Here is a 24,570-nt window from a genome sequence, read left to right on the forward strand (position 1 = left end):
GCTGGTTTTGTAGCTTGAGGATTAACAATCCCCACTCTTCTACCTCTTCTCTGCAGTGCTTCCAGAATGGATCAGAACAATGCTCTGTGCTGGCGCTGGCCGATCACAATCACTCTGATCCATCCCAGAAGCACAGCACAGAGAAGAGCAGGGATTTCAAACACCGGCTGTGTGGGCACTGACAGTTCAGCACCCACGGAGGTAAATACAACAGGGACCGGGGGGATGGGGTGGCCGCATGGTGTTAGTCCAACTTTACATTTTTTCTGTACAGGTGCACTAAACCTTTGAAACATATTGCTCGGTTTTTTTTTCGTTTGTTTTTTTTAACCATTTGCCACCCGCCCTATGGCCGAATGGCGGGCGGCAACAGTCATCAGCATTCCGGGTGGACGCCATATAGCGTCCTCTCGCACATGCGCAGATTGCGCTCCTGCAGAGCGGCGCAATCTGTGACCGGCCGTGTACCTCGGACACGGCCGATGACAGATCTGAGTATCGGCCCTGTTGCTGGTACCATGTGACCTGCTGTGACCAATCACAGCAGGTCACATGACAGTTGTATACAATGGATGGCTTCATTCATGCCATCCATTGTATACTACTGCCTAGCAGTGAATGGTTACAGCTAATCACATGCACATGTCATATGATTAGCTGTGACCAAATCACAGCTAAGCACAAAAAAAAAAACCCTGAATGAATCGATGTCATTCAGGTAAATGCTTGCTTATAGCAAAGTAATTCTTTGCTATAAGCAAATTGTGTAAAAAAAAAATACTGATCACTTCCCCAAAGTAGTACAATGTTACTATGGTAACATTGTACTACTTTGGTCATAGTGAAATATGAAAAAAAAAAATCTTAAAAAAAAGAAAAAAAAGTAATAAAAAATAAAAAAAAATATATAATTTTTTTTTTTCATACGGTCACCAGTCAGTGTCCCTGATCACCGCCATGCCAGTTATATGATGACGCTGTACTGCACTGGTAACAATATGTAAAAAAAAAAAAAAAAAAATAGTGAAACTAATTTTTTTAATTTTCCGAAAAATGATGACAAAAAAAATACAACTTCAAAAAACTTGCCATTCCTCCTATGAAGTACGTCGGACTGTCTACTCTGCAAAAAGGGGTCATTTGGGGGATATCTGTACTGTTCTGACATTTGGGGGATATCTGTACTGTTCTGACATTCTTGGACCTCAAGAAATTAGATTGGCTGTCAGTACTTCAGGATTGATCAATATTCAGATCTATACCAGTTTGTGAACTCTATAACTTTCCTACAAACTAAATAATACATCCTAATTTGGGTTATTTTCACCAAAGACATGTAGCAGAATACATCTCGGCCTAAATTTATGAAGAACAATTATTTATTTGCAAACTTTTATAACAGAAACAAAGAAAAACTTCAAAATTTTTGGTCTTTTTTTAAATTTTGTTAATTTAGCAAAAAATAAAAACCCCGGCGGTGATTGAATACCACCAAAAGAAAGCTCTAGTTGTGTGAAGAAAATGATAAAATTTTAGTTTGGGTACAATGTTGTATGACCGCGCAATTGTCATTCAAAGTGTGAGAGCGCTGAAACCTGAAAACTGGCCTGGGCAGGGAGGTGTAAAATTGCCCGGTATTGAATTGGTTAAATAAATAGAAACAGATGGATACATACACCATCAGAAATGTGTATGAGAGCACAATGTATTGTTTCGCTTCATACAATGGGGGAAGATTTACTATAACAGGAGAGTGTAAATTCTGGCACAGCTGTTCATGGTAGCCAATCAGCTTCTAACTTCAGCTTGTTCAATTAAGCTTTCACAGTAAAATCCAGAAGCTGATTGGTTTCTATGCAGAGCTGCACCAGATTTTCCACTCTCCAGTTTTAGTAAATGACACCACTGAGTGAAAATTAGCCATCTACATTTCAGCCACAAGAGGGCGCCTGCTGACACTCTCCTGTTAGTCCTTATTACATGAAGTGTCATTGAGTTATGATTGTATTCCAATGAAGTCCCTGTAGAGAGAAGGACAATAAACACTTCATAAAGTCCCTCAGATGTGAACCGTGGCAGTCCTGACTATACTGGGGCAGCAGAGCGTGTTCATTGAAGGATATGACAGAACAGCGTGTCTCTATGTAGCGAGGGAGTCCAGGGCTCTGTGCAGGGCTGTGCTGGAGAAGAGCGACACGTGGGATGAGATCATCTCCTGAGCTGAGGCCTCGTCATCTGAAATATTAGGAGAGAGAGACTTCAGTAACATCACAGAGAGGAAAATATTACAAATATAGAAAGGGAGTTGTTGGATCCAGTGAAAAATGGAGGCGTAAGCCCAGAGGTGGTCAGATTTCTTGAGTTGGGAGGCACCATCACCAAAGGAGTACACATAAAAATGTTAACATTCAGTCAGAGCCAGCAGAAACACAGCAGAATATAGGCAAAGACTAATAGCCTGATACAGGAGATGGTCAGAGACTGTGGACTTGGTACAGGAGACGATCAGAGAATGCAGACCTGATACAGGAGAAGCTCAGAGACTGCAGCCGTGGTAGAGGAGACGGTCAGAGACTGCAGCCGTGGTAGAGGAGACTGTCAGAGACTGCAGCCGTGGTAGAGGAGACTGTCAGAGACTGCAGCCGTGGTAGAGGAGACTGTCAGAGACTGCAGCCGTGGTAGAGGAGACTGTCAGAGACTGCAGCCGTGGTACAGGAGACAGCTAGAGACTGCAGCCATGATACAGGAGACGGTCAGAGACTGCAGCCGTGGTACAGGAGACAGCTAGAGACTGCAGACGTGGTACAGGAGACGGCTAGAGACTGCAGACGTGGTACAGGAGATGGCTAGAGACTGCAGACGTGGTACAGGAGACGGTCAGAGACTGAAGATCTGATACAGGAGACGGTCAAAGACTGCAGACATGTTACAGAAGAAGGTCAGAAACTGCAGACATGATACAGGAGACTGCAGACGTGGTACAGGAGACGGTCAGAGACTACAGACGTGGTACAGGAGACGGTCAGAGACTACAGACGTGGTACAGGAGACGGTCAGAGACTGCAGACGTGGTACAGGAGACGGTCAGAGACTGCAGACGTGGTACAGAAGACGCTCAGAGACTGCAGACGTGGTACAGGAGACGGTCAGAGACTGCAGACGTGGTACAGGAGACGGTCAGAGACTGCAGACGTGGTACAGGAGACGGTCAGAGACTGCAGACGTGGTACAGGAGACGGTCAGAGACTGTAGACGTGGTACAGGAGACGGTCAGAGACTGCAGACGTGGTACAGGAGACGGTCAGAGACTGCAGACGTGGTACAGGAGACGGTCAGAGACTGCAGACGTGGTACAGAAGACGGTCAGAGACTCCAGACATGATACATGGGACGGTCAGAGACTCCAGACATGATACAAGAGATGGTCAGAGACTGCAAACATGATACAGGGGACGGTCAGAGACTGCAGACATGATACAGGGGACGGTCAGAGACTGCAGACATGATACAGGAGACGGTCAGATACTGCAGACATGATACAGGCGACGGTCAGAGACTGCAGACATGATACAGGCGACGGTCAGAGACTGCAGACATGATACAGGCGACGGTCAGAGACTGCAGACATGATACAGGGGACGGTCAGAGACTGCAGACATGATACAGGCGACGGTCAGAGACTGCAGACATGGTACAGGGGACGGTCAGATACTGCAGACATGATACAGGCGACGGTCAGAGACTGCAGACATGGTACAGGGGACGGTCAGAGACTGCAGACATGATACAGGAGATGGTCAGAGACTGCAGACATGATACAGGCGACGGTCAGAGACTGCAGACATGGTACAGGGGACGGTCAGATACTGCAGACATGATACAGGCGACGGTCAGAGACTGCAGACATGGTACAGGCGACGGTCAGAGACTGCAGACATGGTACAGGGGACAGTCAGAGACTGCAGACATGATACAGGGGACGGTCAGAGACTGCAGACATGATACAGCCGACGGTCAGAGACTGCAGACATGATACAGCCGACGGTCAGAGACTGCAGACATGATACAGCCGACGGTCAGAGACTGCAGACATGATACAGCCGACGGTCAGAGACTGCAGACATGATACAGCCGACGGTCAGAGACTGCAGACATGATACAGGGGACGGTCAGATACTGCAGACATGGTACAGGGGACGGTCAGAGACTGCAGACATGATACAGGGGACGGTCAGATACTGCAGACATGGTACAGGGGACGGTCAGATACTGCAGACATGGTACAGGGGACGGTCAGATACTGCAGACATGGTACAGGGGACGGTCAGATACTGCAGACATGATACAGGGGACGGTCAGAGACTGCAGACATGGTACAGGAGACTCATAATAATATCTGCAGAAGCCCTGAGCGCTGCACAAAAAGTGCCAAGGGTAGCATGAGACCTCCTGAGCTAAGAATAAGATGTTTCCAGCTAAGAATATGAGAGTATAAAAGGTGACCTGCCATGAGATACATAAATGAAAGGTCACTGCTGACTTGTGTCATGCTCCGAGCTGTAATTCTCATCCTTGCCCAGAGCAACCATGCATCCAGTGAAGTCAGACTCCTCTCACCCTCGTACTTGTTCTAAGTTGGTGAAACAATAAAGAAACACTGTTCCCTAAATAAATCTCTAGCCCACCCACCAACACATGACAGTGTTTGGGGCTTGGCGATTGGCCGCTTAGGCTCAGCCACTGCATGACAGCAGGCGGTCACCTGCTCCTCCCCCATACCCAGAAGCACTGGGCATTTGCAAAAGCTCAGATGGAGCTGAGGGTGGGCTAACAAAAGCCTGAAAGGAGGAAGCAGCAGAACCTTTAAGCCGGTGGTCACCAGCTTACACGGTATAAGAGGCCTCAGCTGTGGCTCCTGACATCACTACGGGCCCCCACATAATATTCAGTGAACGTAGCGAAATGGAAGGCTGCCATAGACTGTGGAGTGTTAGTGGAGACAGTGAGAGACTTTGAAAATGCTTCTTGGGACTACTGGAGATACTTGCCATTACAGCCGCTGTATCCCACTACATACTGCCGGGGTGTGGGGGCCACACAACAACTATCAACAAGTCCCATGTGGTCCTCAGGTTGGGCACCAGGGTTGTGAGCAATGAAAACCAAATCAGTTGACTGCAGATCTCGCACCTTACAAAACTAGTCATGGACAACTGATCTGAGCCTGTGCTGAAATGAAGGGGGTCAAGTCTTGCAGCCCTCAGCTTTGCACACATAGGTGAGGGCTGCATGAAATCTGACCCTTATCTGAGACGATGAGAGATGAGCTGTTGGGGGGGGGGGGGGTGCTATTTATTGATTCAGTAGGCATAAGCCATGGCAGCTCCCCCCACCCATCACTTTTTATGTGGTCAGATAAGGGGTTCCACCTTCACAAAGCCCTCTGCTCTACATTAAGTCAATAATAATGGCGGTCATTATTGAACAGTCCCTGCTTGTTATGTTTGGTCCCCTATCTCAAATCAGATTTTTAGGTGTAGGATACACATGCAGTGGTATACCTGGGTGGGGGGGGGGGGGGTCCAGCCATGTTAGAGGCGCTTTAGGGCCACATTGACCACAGCTCTGCAGTAGCCCCTTGGCAGGCCTGTCAGACCTCAGATACAGACGTAGCACAGAGCCGAGGACAGCTCTCCTTGATGACACCATCACCGCCGCAGCTGAACTGTGCTTTTAACACCCCCTCAAACGCTACCCCGTTTACCTGCCGAGGTAGCAGCCGGGGGTGTACACATGCCGTGACCACGATGAGAATAGGATTCAAATGAATGGGGCCACTCTGCAAGAGTCCTGCAACTGCAAGGGACCTCCAAGGTTGTGCCATGCTAGTGCAGGGTTCAAGGGGTTAAAGCAGGCAGTTGGGAAGCGATACAATGCCTCCTCACCACCTGTCAAATGCTCTCTGAAGAGCTATCTGAATACAGATCGCTCTTCAGAGACCAACGCTAGTGTGAACAAGCCCTAAGGGGGGAGTTTGTTGGGAAAAGGAGGATTACTGCTGAGGTGAGAGGAGATCTCAGTGGGAGTTTGTTGGGGAAAGGAGGATTGCTGTTGAGGTGGGAGGAGATCACAGGGGTGAGTTTGTTGGGGAAAGAAGAATTGCTGTTGAGGTGGTAGATCTCAGGGGGGAGTTTGTTGGGGAAAGGAGAATTGCTGTTGAGGTGGGAGGAGATCTCAGGGGGGAGTTTGTTGGGGAAAGGAGGATTGCTGTTGAGGTGGGAGGAGATCTCAGGGGGGTTTGTTGGGGAAAGGAGGATTGCTGTTGAGGTGGGAGGAGATCTCAGGGGGGAGTTTGTTGGGGAAAGGAGAATTGCTGTTGAGGTGGGAGGAGATCTCAGGGGGGAGTTTGTTGGGGAAAGGAGGATTGCTGTTGAGGTGGGAGGAGATCACAGGGGTGAGTTTGTTGGGGAAAGAAGAATTGCTGTTGAGGTGGTAGATCTCAGGGGGGAGTTTGTTGGGGAAAGGAGAATTGCTGTTGAGGTGGGAGGAGATCTCAGGGGGGAGTTTGTTGGGGAAAGGAGGATTGCTGTTGAGGTGGGAGGAGATCTCAGGGGGGTTTGTTGGGGAAAGGAGGATTGCTGTTGAGGTGGGAGGAGATCTCAGGGGGGAGTTTGTTGGGGAAAGGAGAATTGCTGTTGAGGTGGGAGGAGATCTCAGGGGGGAGTTTGTTGGGGAAAGGAGGATTGCTGTTGAGGTGGGCAGAGATCTCAGGGGGGAGTTTGTTGGGGAAAGGAGGATTGCTGTTGAGGTGGGCAGAGATCTCAGGGGGGAGTTTGTTGGGGAAAGGAGGATTGCTGTTGAGGTGGGAGGAGATCTCAGGGGGGAGTTTGTTGGGGAAAGGAGGATTGCTGTTGAGGTGGGAGGACATCTCAGGTAGAGGGGATATGTGCTGGTGGGGGGAATGTATTTCTGCTGGGGGAGTTAATCTTAGGGAGAGGATTTTTTTGCTGGCAGGGTGGAGGGGGAGTTGAGTCTAGGTGGGGACAAGGTAAGGATTTTTGCTTGGGGGGGGGGGGGGTAGAAATTTCTGGGTCTAAATTGTCACAATTGTCCTGCATGTTGTTATAATTGCTCTTGTCTGACCACAACCAATATAAAATGATGTAATTTGTCATTTATAAATAAGATATTAGTTATTCCCCCCCCCCCCCTTCCCCCACAATGCAGTGCTCAGCCACATGACGCGATGGGGGGTCCTCAGCCCTGGGTAAGGACTTGAAGGAGCTTCAGGGTTCCCTGTAATACCCTACCATCCAGGTTCAATCCACATACCGGTTCTCTTTAAAGCTGCCATGCGGAGAAAAACAGCAACAGAAAACACAAAGACCAATCAGACTGCAGTTACCTGAACATGTGACCATCACCTCTGTGGGAAGGGTGTCAGCGAGGTCTGCGTAGAGCAATTTAGCAGCAAAGCCGACAATCTGACCCTCTACGGTTACGTTGTAAGTGAAGGAGAGAACAGTATACAGGGAATTCTTCTGCAGAGACCCCTCCACATACACAGGAGATATTTTCTGTATGGAGACAAATCCAGACAATTATATCACCAGCAGGACGCCAGCCAATCAGGGGCAAGACAACCAGCCGATATCTGCACCCATCCATGGTCGGCGCTCATCGTATTATTACCTCTGCCCGATCGGCCTGGAACTTTCGCCCCGCATAGCCATTCAGTCGCTCAAACAAAACATGAAGGAGCTTCTTCAGGGCAGCCGGCAGGTGCTCCTTGGCAAGGTCGTGCAGCGGGATGAAGGCGGGGATCGAGTGACGGACAATCTGTGGGTTCTTTAGATTATTCACCTGGATGTAGTAAGAGTCCAGGTAAGTGCCCTCAAAGGCTGTGGAGATGCAGAAACACGCTGCGTCGTCCTTCAGCTTCCCACTTATCCCTGATGTGAGAAAATAAAATCCATAATTGCTCTTACTGTGTGCTCAACTTTTACTAACATATACTTAGATAGAATGATAGGATCAGCCAGGGATTTACTATTTCCTTATTCAGAGTGGCAACACTGTTCCGGTTGATCCCCAAACTTTAGTGTTGCCGTTGTCTCTAGCATGCTCTGCTCTGAGCCCTATGGGTTCTATGAAAGAACACATCTCAGCATCCCTTTAGATGTGCATGTTCTTCCCTGCTGCTGTGCAATCTGTTCCAGAAGCAGGTCTGATAGAGCGTAATCAAGCAACTGATCAGCAGATTGCACACCTGAAGTCTGCATTGCTCAGTGGCCAGCAAGGAGGAGCATGCATGTTGAAACGGGAACAGGAAATGTGTTTTATATAACACTTGCACTGCCAAGTTTCAGCAAATGCTTAAACTAATCTACACGATCAGACAGTGAGGTGCGGAAGTGCATGGGCTATGTCACGTGACCACAAGATAAAAGAGAGACAAAAAAAAAAGAAAAAAAAAGGGTTTTAAAGTTAGTAAAATGATGGGTTTAATGGCCACTTATTGTTAGGGTCTCATTAATGGTCATATGGATCAAGTAGTACTTAATAGGAAACCATAAAGCGTATGCAAACCTATCATGCCCTATTGCTCTATGATATCTGCATTCAGTAAAGGGAGAAGGGCTGTGCCTGTAAATCAGCTCTTCCATTATGCATACATCCAGTGACAGCAGAAGTGCCGTACATGAAAATCAGAGTGCCTCCATGATGTCTACATGCAGTAGAGGGATAGGGGCTGTACCTGTCAACCAGATTGCCTCCATGATGTCTACATGCAGTAGAGGGATAGGGGCTGTACCTGTCAACCAGAGTGTCTCCACGATATATACATTCAGTAAAGAGATAGGGGCTGTACCTTTGGAGCAGAGTGTCTCCATAATATATACATTCAGTAAAGAGATAGGGGCTGTACCTTTGGAGCAGAGCTCCTCCATGTTGTCTACATTCGGTAAGAGAAGAAAGGATGTAACTGTGAACAAGAGCTCCTCCATGATGGCAACTTTCAATAAAAGAGATAGGGGCTGTACCTGTGAACCAGAGCTCACCATGATGTCTACAGTCAGTAAAGGATCAGGGGCTGTACCTGTGAACCAGAGTGCCTCCATGATGCTCTTCATCTCCTCCAGCCTCAGATCTTGCAAGGCGCCCTGTGTGCTCTGTACTTGAGGCTCACTCCTCTCTTTTCTTGCTGATAATGCCTGAATCTGATAAAGGGACACGTCTCCCTATTAGTCTATAAAGTCATATAAAATATATAAATCATCATATCAAAACATTTTTTGTATATAATGAGGTAAAATCAGAACTACTCCATTGAGAGATTTCCGTTCTTGAAAGGTTCTCATATGGTTCGAATGGGTTTAGACACACTATAATCTGAGCGTTCACATTATCAGTTCCACAGCTTGTAAGACGTTTAACATACAGAGGGAATATTAATGAGAGTAACACGAAGGCCACTCACCGTCTCCTTCTGCAGCTGGATTTGGATCCGGAGTTCCTCCCGCTCCTTCTGCAGCCTCACAATTAGGTCTCTCTTCTCCTGCAGGTCTGTCTCTTGCTGTCTCTTTTCATCTTGTTTCTGAGCCAGGTTCTGGGACAGGGCCTCCAGCCGGTCCAGATGGGACATCACACCTTCCCGCCCCAACATTACAGAGCAGAATGAAGATGAATGCTTTCCAGGTAACACAAGGACATTAGTGGACGCTTGTGTTGATGTTATCAATTCAAGCTGATTCAGAAAATAAATGCATGGGATCTGTAGTTAACCTCTTCCTGACCTACAAATATTGTCGTCCTGACCTTCAGCGGACCTCCTCCTAAACTGCAGCTAACCTTTTCTTGTCCAACAATTGTCCTCCTCCAGACCTACATTAGACCCTCTCCTGACCTGCAGTTTTCCTCTTCAAGACCTACAGTAGATTCTCTCATGATCTGCAGTTGACTTCCTTTTGTTCTACAATTGTCTACCTCCAGACCCCCTCCTGACGTAGAGTTGTCCTCCTCCCGACCTGCAGTTGTCCTTCGCTTGACCAACAGTAGATCTCCTCCCAACCTGCAGTAGATCTCCTCCAGACCTGCAGTTGTCCTCCTCCAGATGTACAGTAGATCTCCTAACCTGCAGCTGTCCTCCTCTAGACCTACAGTAGATCAACCTGCAGTTGTCTTCCTCCAGACCTACAGTAGATTTCCTCCCAACCTGCAGTTGTCCTCCTCTAAACCTACCTTGGATATCCTCCCAACCTGCAGTTGTCCTCTTCCAGACCTACAGTAGATCTCCTCCCGACCTGCAGTTGTCCTGCTGCAGACCTAAAGTAGATCTCCTCCTGACCTGCACTTGTCCTCCTCCAGACCTATAGTAGATCTCCTCCCGACCTGCAGTTGTCCTCCTCTAAACCTACCTTGGATATCCTCCCAAACTGCAGTTGTCCTGCTGCAGACCTAAAGTAGATCTTCTCCCGACCTGCAGTTGTCCTCCTCCAGACCTACAGTAGATCTCCTCCCGACCTGCAGTTGTCCTCCTTAAGGCCTCCACACGTACAGTAGATCTCCACCCGACCTGCACTTGTCCTCCTCCAGACCTACAGTAGATCTCCTCCCGACCTGCAGTTGTCGTCCTTAAGGCCTCCACACGTACAGTAGATCTCCACCCGACCTGCACTTGTCCTCCTCCAGACCTACAGTAGATCTCCTCCCGACCTGTACTTGTGCTCCTCCAGACCTGCAGTAGATCTTCTCCTGACCTGCAGTTGTCCTCCTTCAGGCCTAAAGTAGATTTGCTCCTGACCTGCAGTTGTCCTCCTCCACACGTACAGTAGATCTCCGCCCGACCTGTACTTGTCCTCCTCCAGACCTGCAGTAGATCTTCTCCCGACCTGCAGTTGTCCTCCTTCAGACCTAAAGTAGATCTTCTCCTGACCTACAGTAGATCTCCGCCTGACCTGCACTTGTCCTCCTCCAGACCTACAGTAGATATTCTCTCGACCTGCACTTATCCTCCTCCAGACCTACAGTAGATCTTCTCTCGACCTGCAGCTGTCCTCCTCCAGACCTGCATCAAGCTGATTTTGTATTCCTATGAACTTGTATACACAAGGGGATGAGAGCATCACAAACCAAAGATAAGTCCAGTGAAAGTTTCTTATTTGCATTGAGAGGTCAGGTGGTAAATCCAATGCATTTCAGGGGCTCACAAATCCCCCTTCATCAGGACTTGCATCCTAGCAATGAGTGATAATACTGGACGGGTGATTGTAGAAAACAAAGTAATCACCAGGCTGCCTGTACTTCCAGCAAACAAGCCTTGATGAAGCCCCTCTGACGGCTCATTGTGAATAACAAAACTTCTGATGGACTGATCTTTGATTTGTGGCACGCTCGCCCTTTCATTTATATACTCTTTGGACTGCTCTGGGAATCTCCAGAAACACCCCCCCCCCACCCCCCTGTCTAACAGGGAACAGCCTTCGGAAATTGGCATTGATACTGCAAGAATTAATAAAAAAGCATACCCATGCAGCTTAGATATAAAGAAAGGGGCAGCTGCAAACTCGGAAGTACTACAGCTTCTTGTCACATGACCCTGTGTTTTACCGCTCCCCTCTATGAAGGGGCGGAGCTCAGAACCCTTTAAACATGGGTAATGACTAATTTGTAGATGGCAGGAGTGTAGAGTGCAGATAATATGGAATTTTCCATCTTACCTTCCCGGAAGAGAGTCTGGACTTCCTCCATGACGCCCCCTGTCCTGTGACACGTCCAGAGGTCCGTGGCAGGGTGGAGGGGTTACCTGACAGACAGAACAAGGGTACAAGAATCACTCATCTGCAGCCAAGCCTTACAATAATCTAAAAATACCAGAAATCAGTTTTCTATGGAGCTGGAGTGACTGGGGGGGGGGGGGGGTGTCAGAATCTCCTTACTGCGGTTTGTGTCTCCTATGGGACAATCCCCTTCACTTCCTGTTGTGTCACCGATACAAGGTGAACCCTTGATGCTGGTTTTGCGGAGAGCTGCTCCTTTAATTCATTCAGCTGTGCTTGTAATCTGAGCTTCAGATCTGTAATGTGGAAGGTAGTCCAGAGCTCCACCTGCTGGCTGGATATAGTAACTACAGGTATGGTTCGGGGTCATAGTTCACACAGGACTCAAACCTGAACAACAAATCTGTTTTATTTGTAATCCAGACCATTAATAAAGTATAAAGAGCCTTTATGGAGCCTGGGCCACAGATATCTGACCCGGTATAGAGGACCACCTACTACCTCATCAGCCAGGGGCCCCTTTTTGGGCTCTAAGAGCCCCAGCACTGGCTGCTATGACAGACCAATGGAGGAGGTGGTGTAGCTCCCCAGCTAGGAGAGGCCATGACACTGGTAGCCTCTCTCTGTCTGGTCAGCCGCTCTGGTACTAGTGGTGCCTCACCATCTTCTTACCTGGATTGGAATCTGCCGCCAAGGAACGTCCAATAACAACAAACAAGTCGTGACACTCTGTTCTATAGGCAGAGCCCCTGTCCCCAACTCGGCTCCATTCACATTAGGCTGGCGGCCATTTTCCGTGAGACTTTCTTTATCACATTTCCCGCTTTATACGGGCTCCGGGTGGAGACACTTTGTTCAAAGACTCTCCGTTCTCTAGTGTTCATCTGTACACTACGTCTGAGTCTATGTAATTCTGTCAATAAAGTTTATCTGGGGTTGGCTGTGATTGGTTGTTAGGTAGATGAGGCAGCCAATAGAAGTAATGGGAAGGATGAAGGCGGGGGCTATGTACAGTAAGAAAGTCCTATGGCAGTGATTGGTGCCGAGTTTCCAGAACTATCCAATCCCCGAATGTCATCCTATGTCCACAGGCGTGGCTAGAATATACAGAGGCGAAGCCACGTGTGTTGTATGAATGAGCTTTATTGACACGGGCAGAGCGGACAGGGAAGTGAGCAGCCGGGTATGGCTGGGCTGGTGCAGTACGTGGTGCTCCGGAAGGATCTGCAGGCCGGACTCGGGTGGCCCCTGGGGGCCCTGGTGACTCAGGCCTGTCATGCTGCCACCGCCGCCATCCACCTGCACTATGATCACCCCCAGACCCGGGAGTACCTGCACGAGCTGGACACCATGCACAAGGTGGTGCTGGAGGTGAGGGGACCACACTGACAGTGATCACCATATCTATTGACAGTGATCACTACATCCACTGACAGTGATCAACACCCCTACTGTCAGTGATCACCATACCTACTGACAGTGATCAACACCCCTGCTGACAGTGGTCACCACATCCGCAGACAATGATCACCACATCCACTGATAGTGATCAACACCCCTACTGTCAGTGATCACCATACCTACTGACAGTGATCAACACCTCTACTTACAGTGCTCACCATACCTACTGACAGTGATCACCACACCCACTGACAGTGACCACTATATGTACCGACAGTGCTCACCATACCCACTGACTGTGATCACCATACCTACTGACAGTGATCACCACACTGACAGTGATCACTATATGTACTGACAGTGCTCACCATACCTACTGACAGTGATCAACACCCCTACTGACAGTGATCATTATATGTACTGACAGTAATCACTACAGCGATCTTTATATATATATATATATATATATATATATATATATATCCTGAGAGTGATCAACTCACCTTCTGACAGTGATCAGTACATCTAGTGACAGTAATCAAGTCACATACTAACAGTGATTACCATACCTACTGACAGTGATCAACACATCTAGTGACAGTAATTAATGCTTATACAGTGAACACTATATGTGCTTACAGTGATCAACACCCCTACTGACAGTGACCACTATATGTACTGGCCACGATCAACACTTTTACTGACAGTAAGCAATGCACATACTCGGAGTGATCACTGTATATACTGCCAGTGATCAACACACATACCGACAGTGTTCACTATATGTACTGACAGTGTTCAACACACCTACTGACAGTAATTATTGCACATACAGTGATCACTATGTATACTTCCAGTGATCAACACCCCTACTGACAGTGATCAACACCCCTACTGACAGTGATCAACATTTCTACCTGCAGTGATCAACATCCCTACAGACAGTGATCACTATATGTACTGACAGTGTTTAACATACCTACTGACAGTGATCACTGTGTTTATTGACAGTGATTACAATACGTTTTGACCATGATCAGCAGAATTCCTGACAGTGATCACTGTATTTTCTAACTGTGATAAAACTACTTGCTAAAACTACAATGATCACTATATATACTGACAGTGATAGAAATCCTTGCAGTGCTGGGAGATCATGGCTGGTGGGAGGGGCCAGCCCCCTGCCTCCTCACAAGAGCCCTCAGCGCTGATGCAAGCAGTGGGAGGAGTTATGCAAATATAACAATGAATTCTCATTCTGGAGGAGTGGGCATTTCCTTTGCATGCAGACCACCCTAGGTAACGCCCCCATGACTGAAAGAACTGAAATCCAATGAATGAAAGGGGTGGGCCAGGGATAGTCAGGCTGGGGAGGAAAGAGCTAGATGATGCTGGACGCTCTCCAGCCAGAAAAGGAGGCGGAACTCTAGTGGGTTTACTGCAGCTTCTGTGAGAAGCTCACAGTGTGCAGTGACATCAGAGTAAGCCGTTTCAGTCCAGGAGAGGAGCCGGTACAATTGTAAAAGACCTAAGGGGAGGCTGGAGGTCAGAGGTAAAGGCAGACGGTTGTTGTTTCAGGTCCCGGACGAGGTGACGCTCAGCGGATTGGCGGAGACGTTGAGGCAGGCGAACATCGATCACAAAGTGTGGATGGAGCAGCCGGAGAACATCCCCACCTGCATCGCCTTGAGGCCGTACCGCAAGGAGGAAGTCCACGGCTACCTGAAGAAGTTCAAGCTGCTGAAGTGATGAGGACCACAAAAGACTTGCCCCACCCATTACCGCCGCCATATTTATTGGCTCTGCTCCGCCTCTCCTGTTTCTGGACTTAAAGGAACCCCCCCCCCCCCATCACCACCACCAACGTCAACTCTTAATTTATCTTTTCTCAATCCTTGTGAGAGTTTGGTTATCTTGGGACAATAAATAACAGGATGGGCAAAAAAAAAAAAAAAATCCCTAAGCAAACCTTTAATTCACTCAGCTGTGTGTGTAATCTTAACTTCTGCTCTTGCAATGTGAAAAATCAGCCTAGAGCTCCACCTACTGGCTGAATACAGGAAATACAATTATCTTCAGCAGCAATATTTCACTGACTGAACTAATTATTATTATTATACAGGATTTATATATAACAGTTTGCTCAGCACTTTACAATATAACTGGAGACAATACAGTTCAATACAAGAGGGATAGGAGGGCCTGATCCTGGGAGCTTACAATCTAATGGGGAGAAAATAATTTATTTTTGTTATGCTGACCCTATAATCACTCGCCCCCAAGCCTGATGACCCATACAGGTGAGCCCAAGGGCCCCCCCATGATGGCTTCTAGTATAAGGGCCTACCACTGGCTGCCATGACATGCCAACAAGGGGGTGTGGCTTCATAGGCAGCTAAAGTTATATGAAAATCTTTACCTGTTGAGAATTGGCTGCACTTTTTCTGCCTCTTGAAAGTCCCCATTGATCCTAAAGTCATAGTATGGAGGAGGAGGCGGGGCCAAGTGTGACTTTTACAGGAAAAGTCAAGATCCGACTCTAACTTTAGCTGCTTTTATCTCCGGATCCCGAGATCATTTTGAGGTGCTGCTTTCTCTGAAGGTAACCTCAGCTTCTTTTTTTTTTTTCTTTCAAGGATATGCTTGTTTTGGTTTAACCACTTGGCGCCGGCGCCTCCCCGCCCTTTAAGAGTTTCAGGAGGCGGGGCGGGGTCTTAGGGTCATGTGACTGCCCTGATTCGCTGTCACGGCGGTCACATGATCGGGAAAGGTCCCGATCGCAAGAGGAGATCGGGACCTTTCCGTGAGTACCGGACATGTGTGCTGGGAGCGCGCTCTCAGCACATATGTTTTTCTTAATTGCACGCAAATGTGCGGCCGCTCTGCGTCAAAGTCCAGACGCTGGGAGGCCGCACATTTTCGTGCTCCCAGCCCCATGAGGTTAATCTGAGCTCCAGCCAAACAGCAGTGTACACGGGTGAAATTTATATAAGGAGTTGTATTTATGTCCATCCAGTCCTGAGATTTACACAGCTCTGCCACTCAGCACAGCCCTGTCTAGAAGGGATGGAGCCCTGATTTTATTTTTCTCTCAGCTGCAGTTCAGTAACACTTAAAGGTCTTGCCTCCCTCAACCCTAAGATTGGAAAGTGCAATGAGAAGCAGCAGACTGTAGAGCTCACCTCTCTGCTCTTTCTCCCCCTATCAGCTTGTCTGTGCACTGCAGACCAACTGATTGGATTCCTGTGCTGCCTCTCCCTCTTCCAGTCTGAGCTCTGCTTTACAAGCACTGCAGGAGGCCGATGCCAAGTCCATGTGAGAAGGTATACTAAAGTGAAGTGTGCAAGGGATGTCTGTAATATAATCTCAAGCTCTCTGCAGACTTTTAGACACACAGGTGAAACTTGCAGGGAATGTCTGTAATATAACTTCGAGTTCTGTGCAATCTTTTAAAGTAGAACTATAGGCTTTTCGTTTGGGACAGCATCCCTGTCAATTTTTTTTCCCATTTGTCTCCCTTTGGGGAGACTTTCTTTCATTTCCTGTCCCATAGCCAAAGAGGAAGTGAGAGGAAATCCCTGCAAATTAAAGAAATTCCTTGGGGACCCCCAAAGTCACCAGAACTAGTGTCCCCATTGGAAGATTTCCCCTTTTACTTTTCTGGGGACAACCCAACATTTGGGATTTTCTTTTACTTTCAGTGGTAATGGTAATCAGGACTAATAGAGAGAGGGAATCTCCCTAATGGGGGTGCAGACAGTGAAAAAAACAGACCAGGGTTCTAATCCCTCTCCACCATATCGAAAACTACAAAAAACCTTTGCCTTTAGTTATATTTTAACCCCTCGCCTGCCGGGCACTTCTACCCCCTTCCTGCCCAGGCCAATGTTCAGCTTTCAGCGCTATCACACTTTGAATGACAATTGCGCGGTCATGCAACACTGTACCCATATGACATTTTTATAATTTTTTCTCACAAATAGAGCTTTCTTTTAGTGGTATTTACTCACCGCCGGGGGATTTATCTTTTGCACTTTAAACAAAAAAAAAAAAAAAGTTTTTCTTTGTTTCTATTGTAAAATTTTGCAAACAGGTAATTTTTCTCCTTCACTGATGTGCGTTGATGAGGCTGCACTGATAGGTGGCACTGATGAGGTGGCACGGATAGGCAGCATTGATAGGTGGCACAGATGGGCAGCACTAATATGCAGCAATGATGGGCACTGCTGGGCGGCACTCATGGGTGGCACTGCTGGGCACAGGTGGGTGGCACTACTAGGTGTTGCTGGGTACTGATGGGTGGCACTGATGAGGTGGCACGGATATGCAACAATGATGGGTGGCACTGACTGGCAGCACTGCTGGGCACAGGTGGGTGGCACTACTAGGTGTTGCTGGGTACTGATGGGTGGCACTGATGAGGTGGCACGGATATGCAACAATGATGGGTGGCACTGACTGGCAGCACTGCTGGGCACAGGTGGGTGGCACTACTAGGCGTTGCTGGGCACTGATGGGTGGCACGGATAGGCAGCACTGATATGCAACAATGATGGGTGGCACTGCTGGGCACAGGTGGGTGGCACTACTAGGCGTTGCTGAGCACTGATGGGTGGCACTGATGAGGTGGCACAGATAGGCAGCACTGATATGCAACAATGATGGGCACTGATGGGTGGCACTGACTTGCAGCACAGGTGGGTGGCACTACTAGGCGTTGCTGGGCACTGATGGGTGGCACTGCTGGGCACTGATGATTGGTGCCGATCCGTCCTCTGACAATTACCAGTTATCGGCAGTACTTTCCTCACGCTGTGACAATGTGAGGAAAGTGCAGCCGATAACCGGCAACTGCATTTACCGGTGATCTGCTGTGTCATTGGACACCGCTGATCACGTGCTAAAAGGCCGCTGTGATTGGCCTCTTACCTCATCACATGATCAGCTGTGTCCTATGGACACAGCGATCATGGAGATTGCCGGGGGTGCGTTGGAGGGTGCATTCTGGGAGGACGTCATATGATGACAACCGCATTGCAGCCGTCATTCGGCTATAGCGCGGTTGGCAAGTGGTTAAGTGACACTTGCAGGGGATGTCTGTAATATAACTTCAAGTTCTGTGCAGACTTCTATGAAATGATGGGAGCCTATCCCGTGATCAGGAAATGACACCACTGCGGGTGTTCTGTAGAATGCACCTGAGGATGGATTTCTGTGGTTGCCAAGATGACTCTGGGGACCACAGGAGTTGGGGGGGGGGGGGGGGGACAGGCCATGGTGGGAGGAGAAAGACCAGGAGCCTTTTTGACGGAGGAAGAAGCGCAGCTGAGCAGAGGATCGTGGTGAAGGTGTAGCACCACCTTGCAGAGGCATTGCCCTCCTGTAAAGGTCCTGAGTCTAAATCCCACCCTTCCAGCGCCCAGTGCCTGAAACATGTCAGGTTGGCAGCATTGTGCAATGACGTGACTACATCACCAGGGATGACCTCACACTCCAGCAGAGGATATTGCGGGCAGAGAATATAAGTGAAGATTTCAGGCAGATTTATTAGTATTTAAAAAACAAAACAAAACCTTGGTTGATTCTAGGAGCGCAGAGTTAATCCGCATTTCAGGCGTGTCACATGATGTACATTACGGCGCGGCCTTAATCACTCTTTTTTGTTTTTAATTTTTTTTTTTTCAAAGTGAGCGCTCTTAATGCTCTGCAGCCACATACAAAAATGTCCCCTTTACATAGGAGTCCCCCCTGACATCAAGGTACCCATTAGAGTCCTTCCTTGTGTCAGCATCTCCATTGGAGTCCACCATTACATTTGGGTCCCTATCAGAGTTTTCTTTACATCAGGGTCCCATTGGATCACCCTCCCCCTTTCATCAGGGTCCCCATCATAGTCCTCTTTACATCAAAGTCCCCATCAGAACCCCCCTACATCAGGGCACCCATTAGAGTCCCTCTTTATATCAAGGTCACTATCAGTGTCCACTTTACATCAGAGTCCCCCACACCTTACAGTAGTGTACTTCTTACTTTAATGTCCCCCTTTACATCAGAGTCCACATCAGGGTCCCCATCAGAATCCCTCCTTATATCAAAGCTCCCATTACAAGCAAACCTTATGACAAGGTCCCCATTAGAGTCCTCTTTACATCAGAAGCACCATCAGATTCCCCCCTCAAATCAGGATACCCATCAGAGTCCCCTCTTATGTCAGGGTACCCATCAGAGTCCCCTCTTATGTCAGGGTACCCATGAGAGTCCCCTCTTATGTCAGGATTCCCACGAGAGTCCCTTCTTATGTCAGGATTACCATTAGAGTCCCTTCTTATGTCAGGATTCCCATCAGAGTCCCCTCTTATGTCAGGTTTCCCATCAGAATACTTTCTTATGTCAAGATTCCCATCAGAGTCCCCTCTTATGTCAGGTTTCCAATCAGAGTCCCCTCTTATGTCAGGTTTCCCATCAGAGTCCCCTCATGTCAGGATTCCCATCAGAATCCCCTCTTATGTCAGGATTCCCATCAGAGTCCCCTCTTATGTCAGGTTTCCCATCAGAGTCCCCTCTTATGTCAGGATTTCCATCAGAATCCCCTCTTATGTCAGGTTTCCCATCAGAACAAACAAGAAACAAGAGATCCCTGTTCTCAAATCCATACAGCTAGTGCATGCATTTATCCATCAGGTGCTAAAGGGGTGTAACCACATTAACTCTAGAAATTCTGAAGGACCCCCTGCACACTGAATTTCTAGATTTAATGTGGTTACACCCCTTTAGCACCTGATGGATAAATGCATGCACTAGCTGTATGGATTTGAGAACAGGGATCTCTTGTTTGTTGTATTGTTGGGTCAGTAGCCAGACCTGAACCTTGTAGCTCTCCCCATTGTGTCTTTTCCCCTATGCTAGCATTGTGTCCACAGTAGCACTTGCGTAGGCAGGGCAGAGTAGGACTGGCCATAGAGGGATGACTTTGACGCAGTTGGCCAGCTTAAGCATGTATTGCAATATGTGTGAACTAAATATCCCTATTTATTGCATAGTCTGCTTGAAAGGGTATATACCAGTGTGCAGGGGGTCCTCAGAATTTCTAGGTTTCCCATCAGAGTCCCCTCTTATGTCAGGATTCCCATCAGAATCCCCTCTTATGTCAGGTTTCCCATCAGAGTCCCCTCTTATGTCAGGATTCCCATCAGAGTCCCCTCTTATGTCAGGATTCCCATCAGAGTCCCCTCTTATGTCAGGATTCCCATCAGAGTCCCCTCTTATGTCAGGATTCCCATCAGAGTCCCCTCTTATGTCAGGATTCCCATCAGAGTCCCCTCTTATGTCAGGATTCCCATCAGAGTCCCCTCTTATGTCAGGATTCCCATCAGAGTCCCCTCTTATGTCAGGATTCCCATCAGTCCCCTCTTATGTCAGGATTCCCATCAGAGTCCCCTCTTATGTCAGGATACCTGAGTCCCCTCTTATGTCAGGATTCCCATCAGAGTCCCCTCTTATGTCAGGATACCTAAGTCCCCTCTTATGTCAGGATACCCAGCAGAGTCCTTTTTACATCAGAAGCACCATCAGATTCTCCCCTCAAATCAGGATACCCATCAGAGTCCTCTCTTATGTCAGGATACCCATCAGAGTCCCCTCTTATGTCAGGATACCCATCAGAATCCCCTCTTATGTCAGTGTCCTCATTAGAGTCCTTCCTTATGTCAGCTTCTCCATTAGACACTACATCTATGTCCCCATTAGAACCCCCCTACCACAGGGCACCAATTAGAGTCCCTCTTTATATCAAGGTCTCTATCAGTGCCCACTTTACATCAGAGTCTCCCATTGTGTCAGAATCCCCATCCAAGGACACCTTACAGCAGTGTACTCCTTACGTCAAGGTCCCCATTAGAGTCCTCTCTTACATCAGAGTCCCCTTTACATCAGAATCCACATCAGGGTCCCCCCTTATGTCAAAGTTCCCATTACAATCCAACCTTATCTCAAGGTCGCCATTAGAGTCCTCTTTACATCAGAAGCACCATCAGATTCCCCCCTCAAATCAGGATACCCATTAGAGTCCTTATGTCAGGGTCCCCATCAGAGTCCCCTTAACATCAGAATCCCTATTAGAGTATCCATTACATCAGGGTGTCCATTATAGTCCCCCCTTATGTCAGGGCCCCCATCAGAGACACCTTTACGTCAGAAACTTCATGAGAGCCTCCCCTTCCCCCTTCCCCCTTTTGTTAAGGTCCCCATTACAATCCAACCTTACATTAGAGTCTTCTTAACATCAGAATCACAATAAGAGTCCCCCGTTACATCAGGGTACCCATTAGAGACCCCTTTGCGTCAAGGTCCCCATTGGTGTCCCCCTTACATTAGGGTACTCATTAAAGTCCCTCCTTATGTTAAGGTCCCCATTGGAGTTTCCCTTTACATCAAGGTCCTCATTAGAATTAGAGTCCCTTTTTACATAAAGGTTCCCATTAGAGCCCCCTTATTGAGCCTGGGTGTGGGTTGGGAGGTTTAAAGTGGTTGAAAACCCTCACATATACCCAGTGAAGAGACTGGCCTCAGGTGATACACAGAGATGAAACCAATCATACTACATACAGTGAAGGAAATGCGTATTTGATCCCCTGCTGATTGTGAAAGTTTGCCCACTCACAAAGAAATGATCAGTCTACAAATTGAATGGTAGGTGTATTGTAACACCGAGAGACAGAATAGCAACAACAAATTCAAAAACAATGCATGTCTAACAAATGATGCACTGATTTGCATGTTCATGAGGGAAATAAGTATTTGATCCCCTATCATTCAGCAGGATTTCTGGCTACCAGGTGTCTTTCATACAGGTAACAAGCTGAGATTAGAATCAGTCTCTTAAAGGGAGTGCTGCTAATCTCATTTTGTTACCTGTATAAAAGACACCTGTCCACAGGAGCAATCAAACAATCAGATTCCAAACTCTCCACCATGGAAATGACCAAAGAGCTGTCCTAGGATGTCAGGGACAAGATTGTAGACCTACACAAGGCTGGACTGGGCTACCAAACTATTGCCTGGGTTCCTCCTGGTGCAGCAGGCCCTAGGTTCCTCCTGGTGCATGACAATGCCCGGCCTCATGTGCGGAGAGTATGCAGGTAGTTCCCGGAGGATGAAGGAATTGATACCATTGAAAGGAAATCCCCCAGGACACCGTCCGTCATCTCATTAGGAGCCTCCCCCGACGTTGTCAGGCATGTATACAAGCACGTGGGGGCCACACAAACCACTGAGGACCATTCTGACTTGCTGAAATGACATTTCAGCAAAATGGACTCGCCTGCTGCATCATTTTTTTCCCTACTCATCTTTTCTGACAATGATATTTTACTAAAGGCACATAGACTGTGCACTTTGCAAGTGAAGTTGTTCCAGAGCTTATTAAATGAGGGGGAGTTCTGCTGACTTCCATCATCCAATCATGTGCAGACAAAAATGCAGTTTTTTTCGTCTTGTATGTGGTTGGGGTATTCTTGGTAAAGTGAAGATTCCCCTCATTTACTAAGCTCTGCAGCAACTTGCAAGGTGCACAGTCCATTTGCTCTAAAGTAGAACTATAGGCATTTTTTTTCATTTTGGATAGAGTAATGGAGAGTTATAACCCCATCAGTTTTATGGTTTAATGTTTTACTATCTGTGTCCCCATTGGAAGATGTCCCCTCTATTCATTTTCTGGGGAGAACCCAAAGTTTGTGACTTGCTTTTCCTTTCAATGATAATGGTAAACAGAACAAATAGAGAGGGGGAATCTAGTGGGAGCACAGTCAGCTATAAAAACCTGACAGGTGTTCTAATCCACCTTCACTCTATCTAAAACCAAGAAAGTTTTTCCTTTCGTAAATCAACCGCATTGATTTCCATTTTTAGGTTTCTATGCATTTCTGTAGGGAGAACTGATCCAAAAAGACAGAAACTACTCCAAATTGTCTATTTTTACATTTCTTAAATACCACTTCCATGCCCCAGATGACGTCACTTATGACGAAACGCATTGGTCGGAGCCTGCGTTTCTGATGTTATCACGCTGTATCCGTATACCAGGAAGTTGATCGGTTCCTGGGACCAGTGGCACATCGTTGAGGGGTCAGTAGTAAGTGGCACATCGTTGAGGAGTCAGTAGTAAGTGGCATATCGTTGCGGGGTCAGTAGTAAGTGGCACATCGTTGAGGGGTCAGTAGTAAGTGGCACATCATTGAGGGGTCAGTAGTAAGTGAAACATCGTTGAGGGGTCAGTAGCAAGTGGCATATCGTTGAGGTGTCAGTAGTTAGTGGCACATCGTTGAGGGGTCAGTAGTAAGTGAAACATCGTTGAGGGGTCAGTAGCAAGTGGCATATCGTTGAGGTGTCAGTAGTAAGTGGTACATCGTTGCGGGGTCAGTAGTAAGTGGCACAGCGTTGAGGCGTCAGTAGTAAGTGGCACAGTGTTGAGGGGTCAGTAGTAAGTGGCACATTGTTGAGGCGTCAGTAGTAAGTGGCACAGCGTTGAGGGGTCAGTAGTAAGTGGCACATTGTTGAGGCGTCAGTAGTAAGTGGCACAGCGTTGAGGGGTCAGTAGTAAGTGGCACATTGTTGAGGCGTCAGTAGTAAGTGGCACAGTGTTGAGGGATCAGTAGTAAGTGACACATTGTTGAGGGGTCAGTAGTAAGTGGCACATTGTTGAGGCGTCAGTAGTAAGTGGCACAGTGTTGAGGGATCAGTAGTAAGTGACACATTGTTGAGGGGTCAGTAGTAAGTGGCACAGTGTTGAGGGGTCAGTAGTAAGTGGCACAGTGTTGAGGGGTCAGTAGTAAGTGGCACAGTGTTGAGGGGTCAGTAGTAAGTGGCAGTGTTGAGGGGTCAGTAGTAAGTGACACATTGTTGAGGGGTCAGTAGTAAGTGGCACAGTGTTGAGGGGGCAGTAGTAAGTGGCACAGTGTTGAGGGGTCAGTAGTAAGTAGCACATTGTTGAGGCGTCAGTAGTAAGTGGCACATTGTTGAGGCGTCAGTAGTAAGTGGCTCAGTGTTGAGGGGTCAGTAGTAAGTGGCTCAGTGTTGAGGGGTCAGTAGTAAGTGGAACATTGTTGAGGGGTCAGTAGTAAGTGGCACAGTGTTGAGGGGTCAGTAGTAAATGGCACATTGTTGAGGCGTCAGTAGTAAGTGGCACAGCGTTGAGGGGTCAGTAGTAAGTGGCACAGCGTTGAGGGGTCAGTAGTAAGTGGCACATTGTTGAGGCGTCAGTAGTAAGTGGCACAGTGTTGAGGGGTCAGTAGTAAGTGACACATTGTTGAGGGTCAGTAGTAAGTGGCACAGTGTTGAGGGGTCAGTAGTAAGTGGCACAGTGTTGAGGGGTCAGTAGTAAGTAGCACATTGT

The 24,570-nt window shown here is 47.8% G+C and overlaps 2 protein-coding genes across 2 annotated transcripts; one reads left to right on the top strand and one right to left on the bottom strand.

Annotated features, from left to right (window-relative positions):
- Positions 1-1,361: 1,361 nt before the first annotated feature.
- CENPO (centromere protein O) lies at positions 1,362-12,576 on the bottom strand. The gene is made up of 7 exons (XM_089688164.1): positions 12,453-12,576; positions 11,721-11,806; positions 9,482-9,651; positions 9,101-9,221; positions 7,693-7,952; positions 7,406-7,577; positions 1,362-2,235 (listed from the first exon to the last, which is right to left on the bottom strand). Exons 2-7 carry the CDS (start codon positions 11,749-11,751, stop codon positions 2,141-2,143), a joined length of 849 nt encoding a protein of 282 aa, XP_089544290.1. The 5' UTR covers positions 11,752-11,806; positions 12,453-12,576; the 3' UTR covers positions 1,362-2,140.
- A 309-nt stretch (positions 12,577-12,885) lies between these two features.
- On the top strand, positions 12,886-15,160 carry PTRHD1 (peptidyl-tRNA hydrolase domain containing 1). Its single transcript, XM_089688165.1, has 2 exons — positions 12,886-13,151; positions 14,760-15,160. The coding sequence occupies exons 1-2, from the start codon at positions 12,966-12,968 to the stop codon at positions 14,928-14,930; spliced, it is 357 nt and encodes a 118-aa protein (XP_089544291.1). The 5' UTR covers positions 12,886-12,965; the 3' UTR covers positions 14,931-15,160.
- Positions 15,161-24,570: the final 9,410 nt, after the last annotated feature.

Source organism: Staurois parvus, unplaced genomic scaffold (assembly GCF_062004578.1).
Source record: "Staurois parvus isolate SC_StPar_1 unplaced genomic scaffold, SC_StPar_1.0 ptg000448l, whole genome shotgun sequence".
In the NCBI taxonomy this organism is placed as follows: domain Eukaryota; kingdom Metazoa; phylum Chordata; class Amphibia; order Anura; family Ranidae; genus Staurois; species Staurois parvus.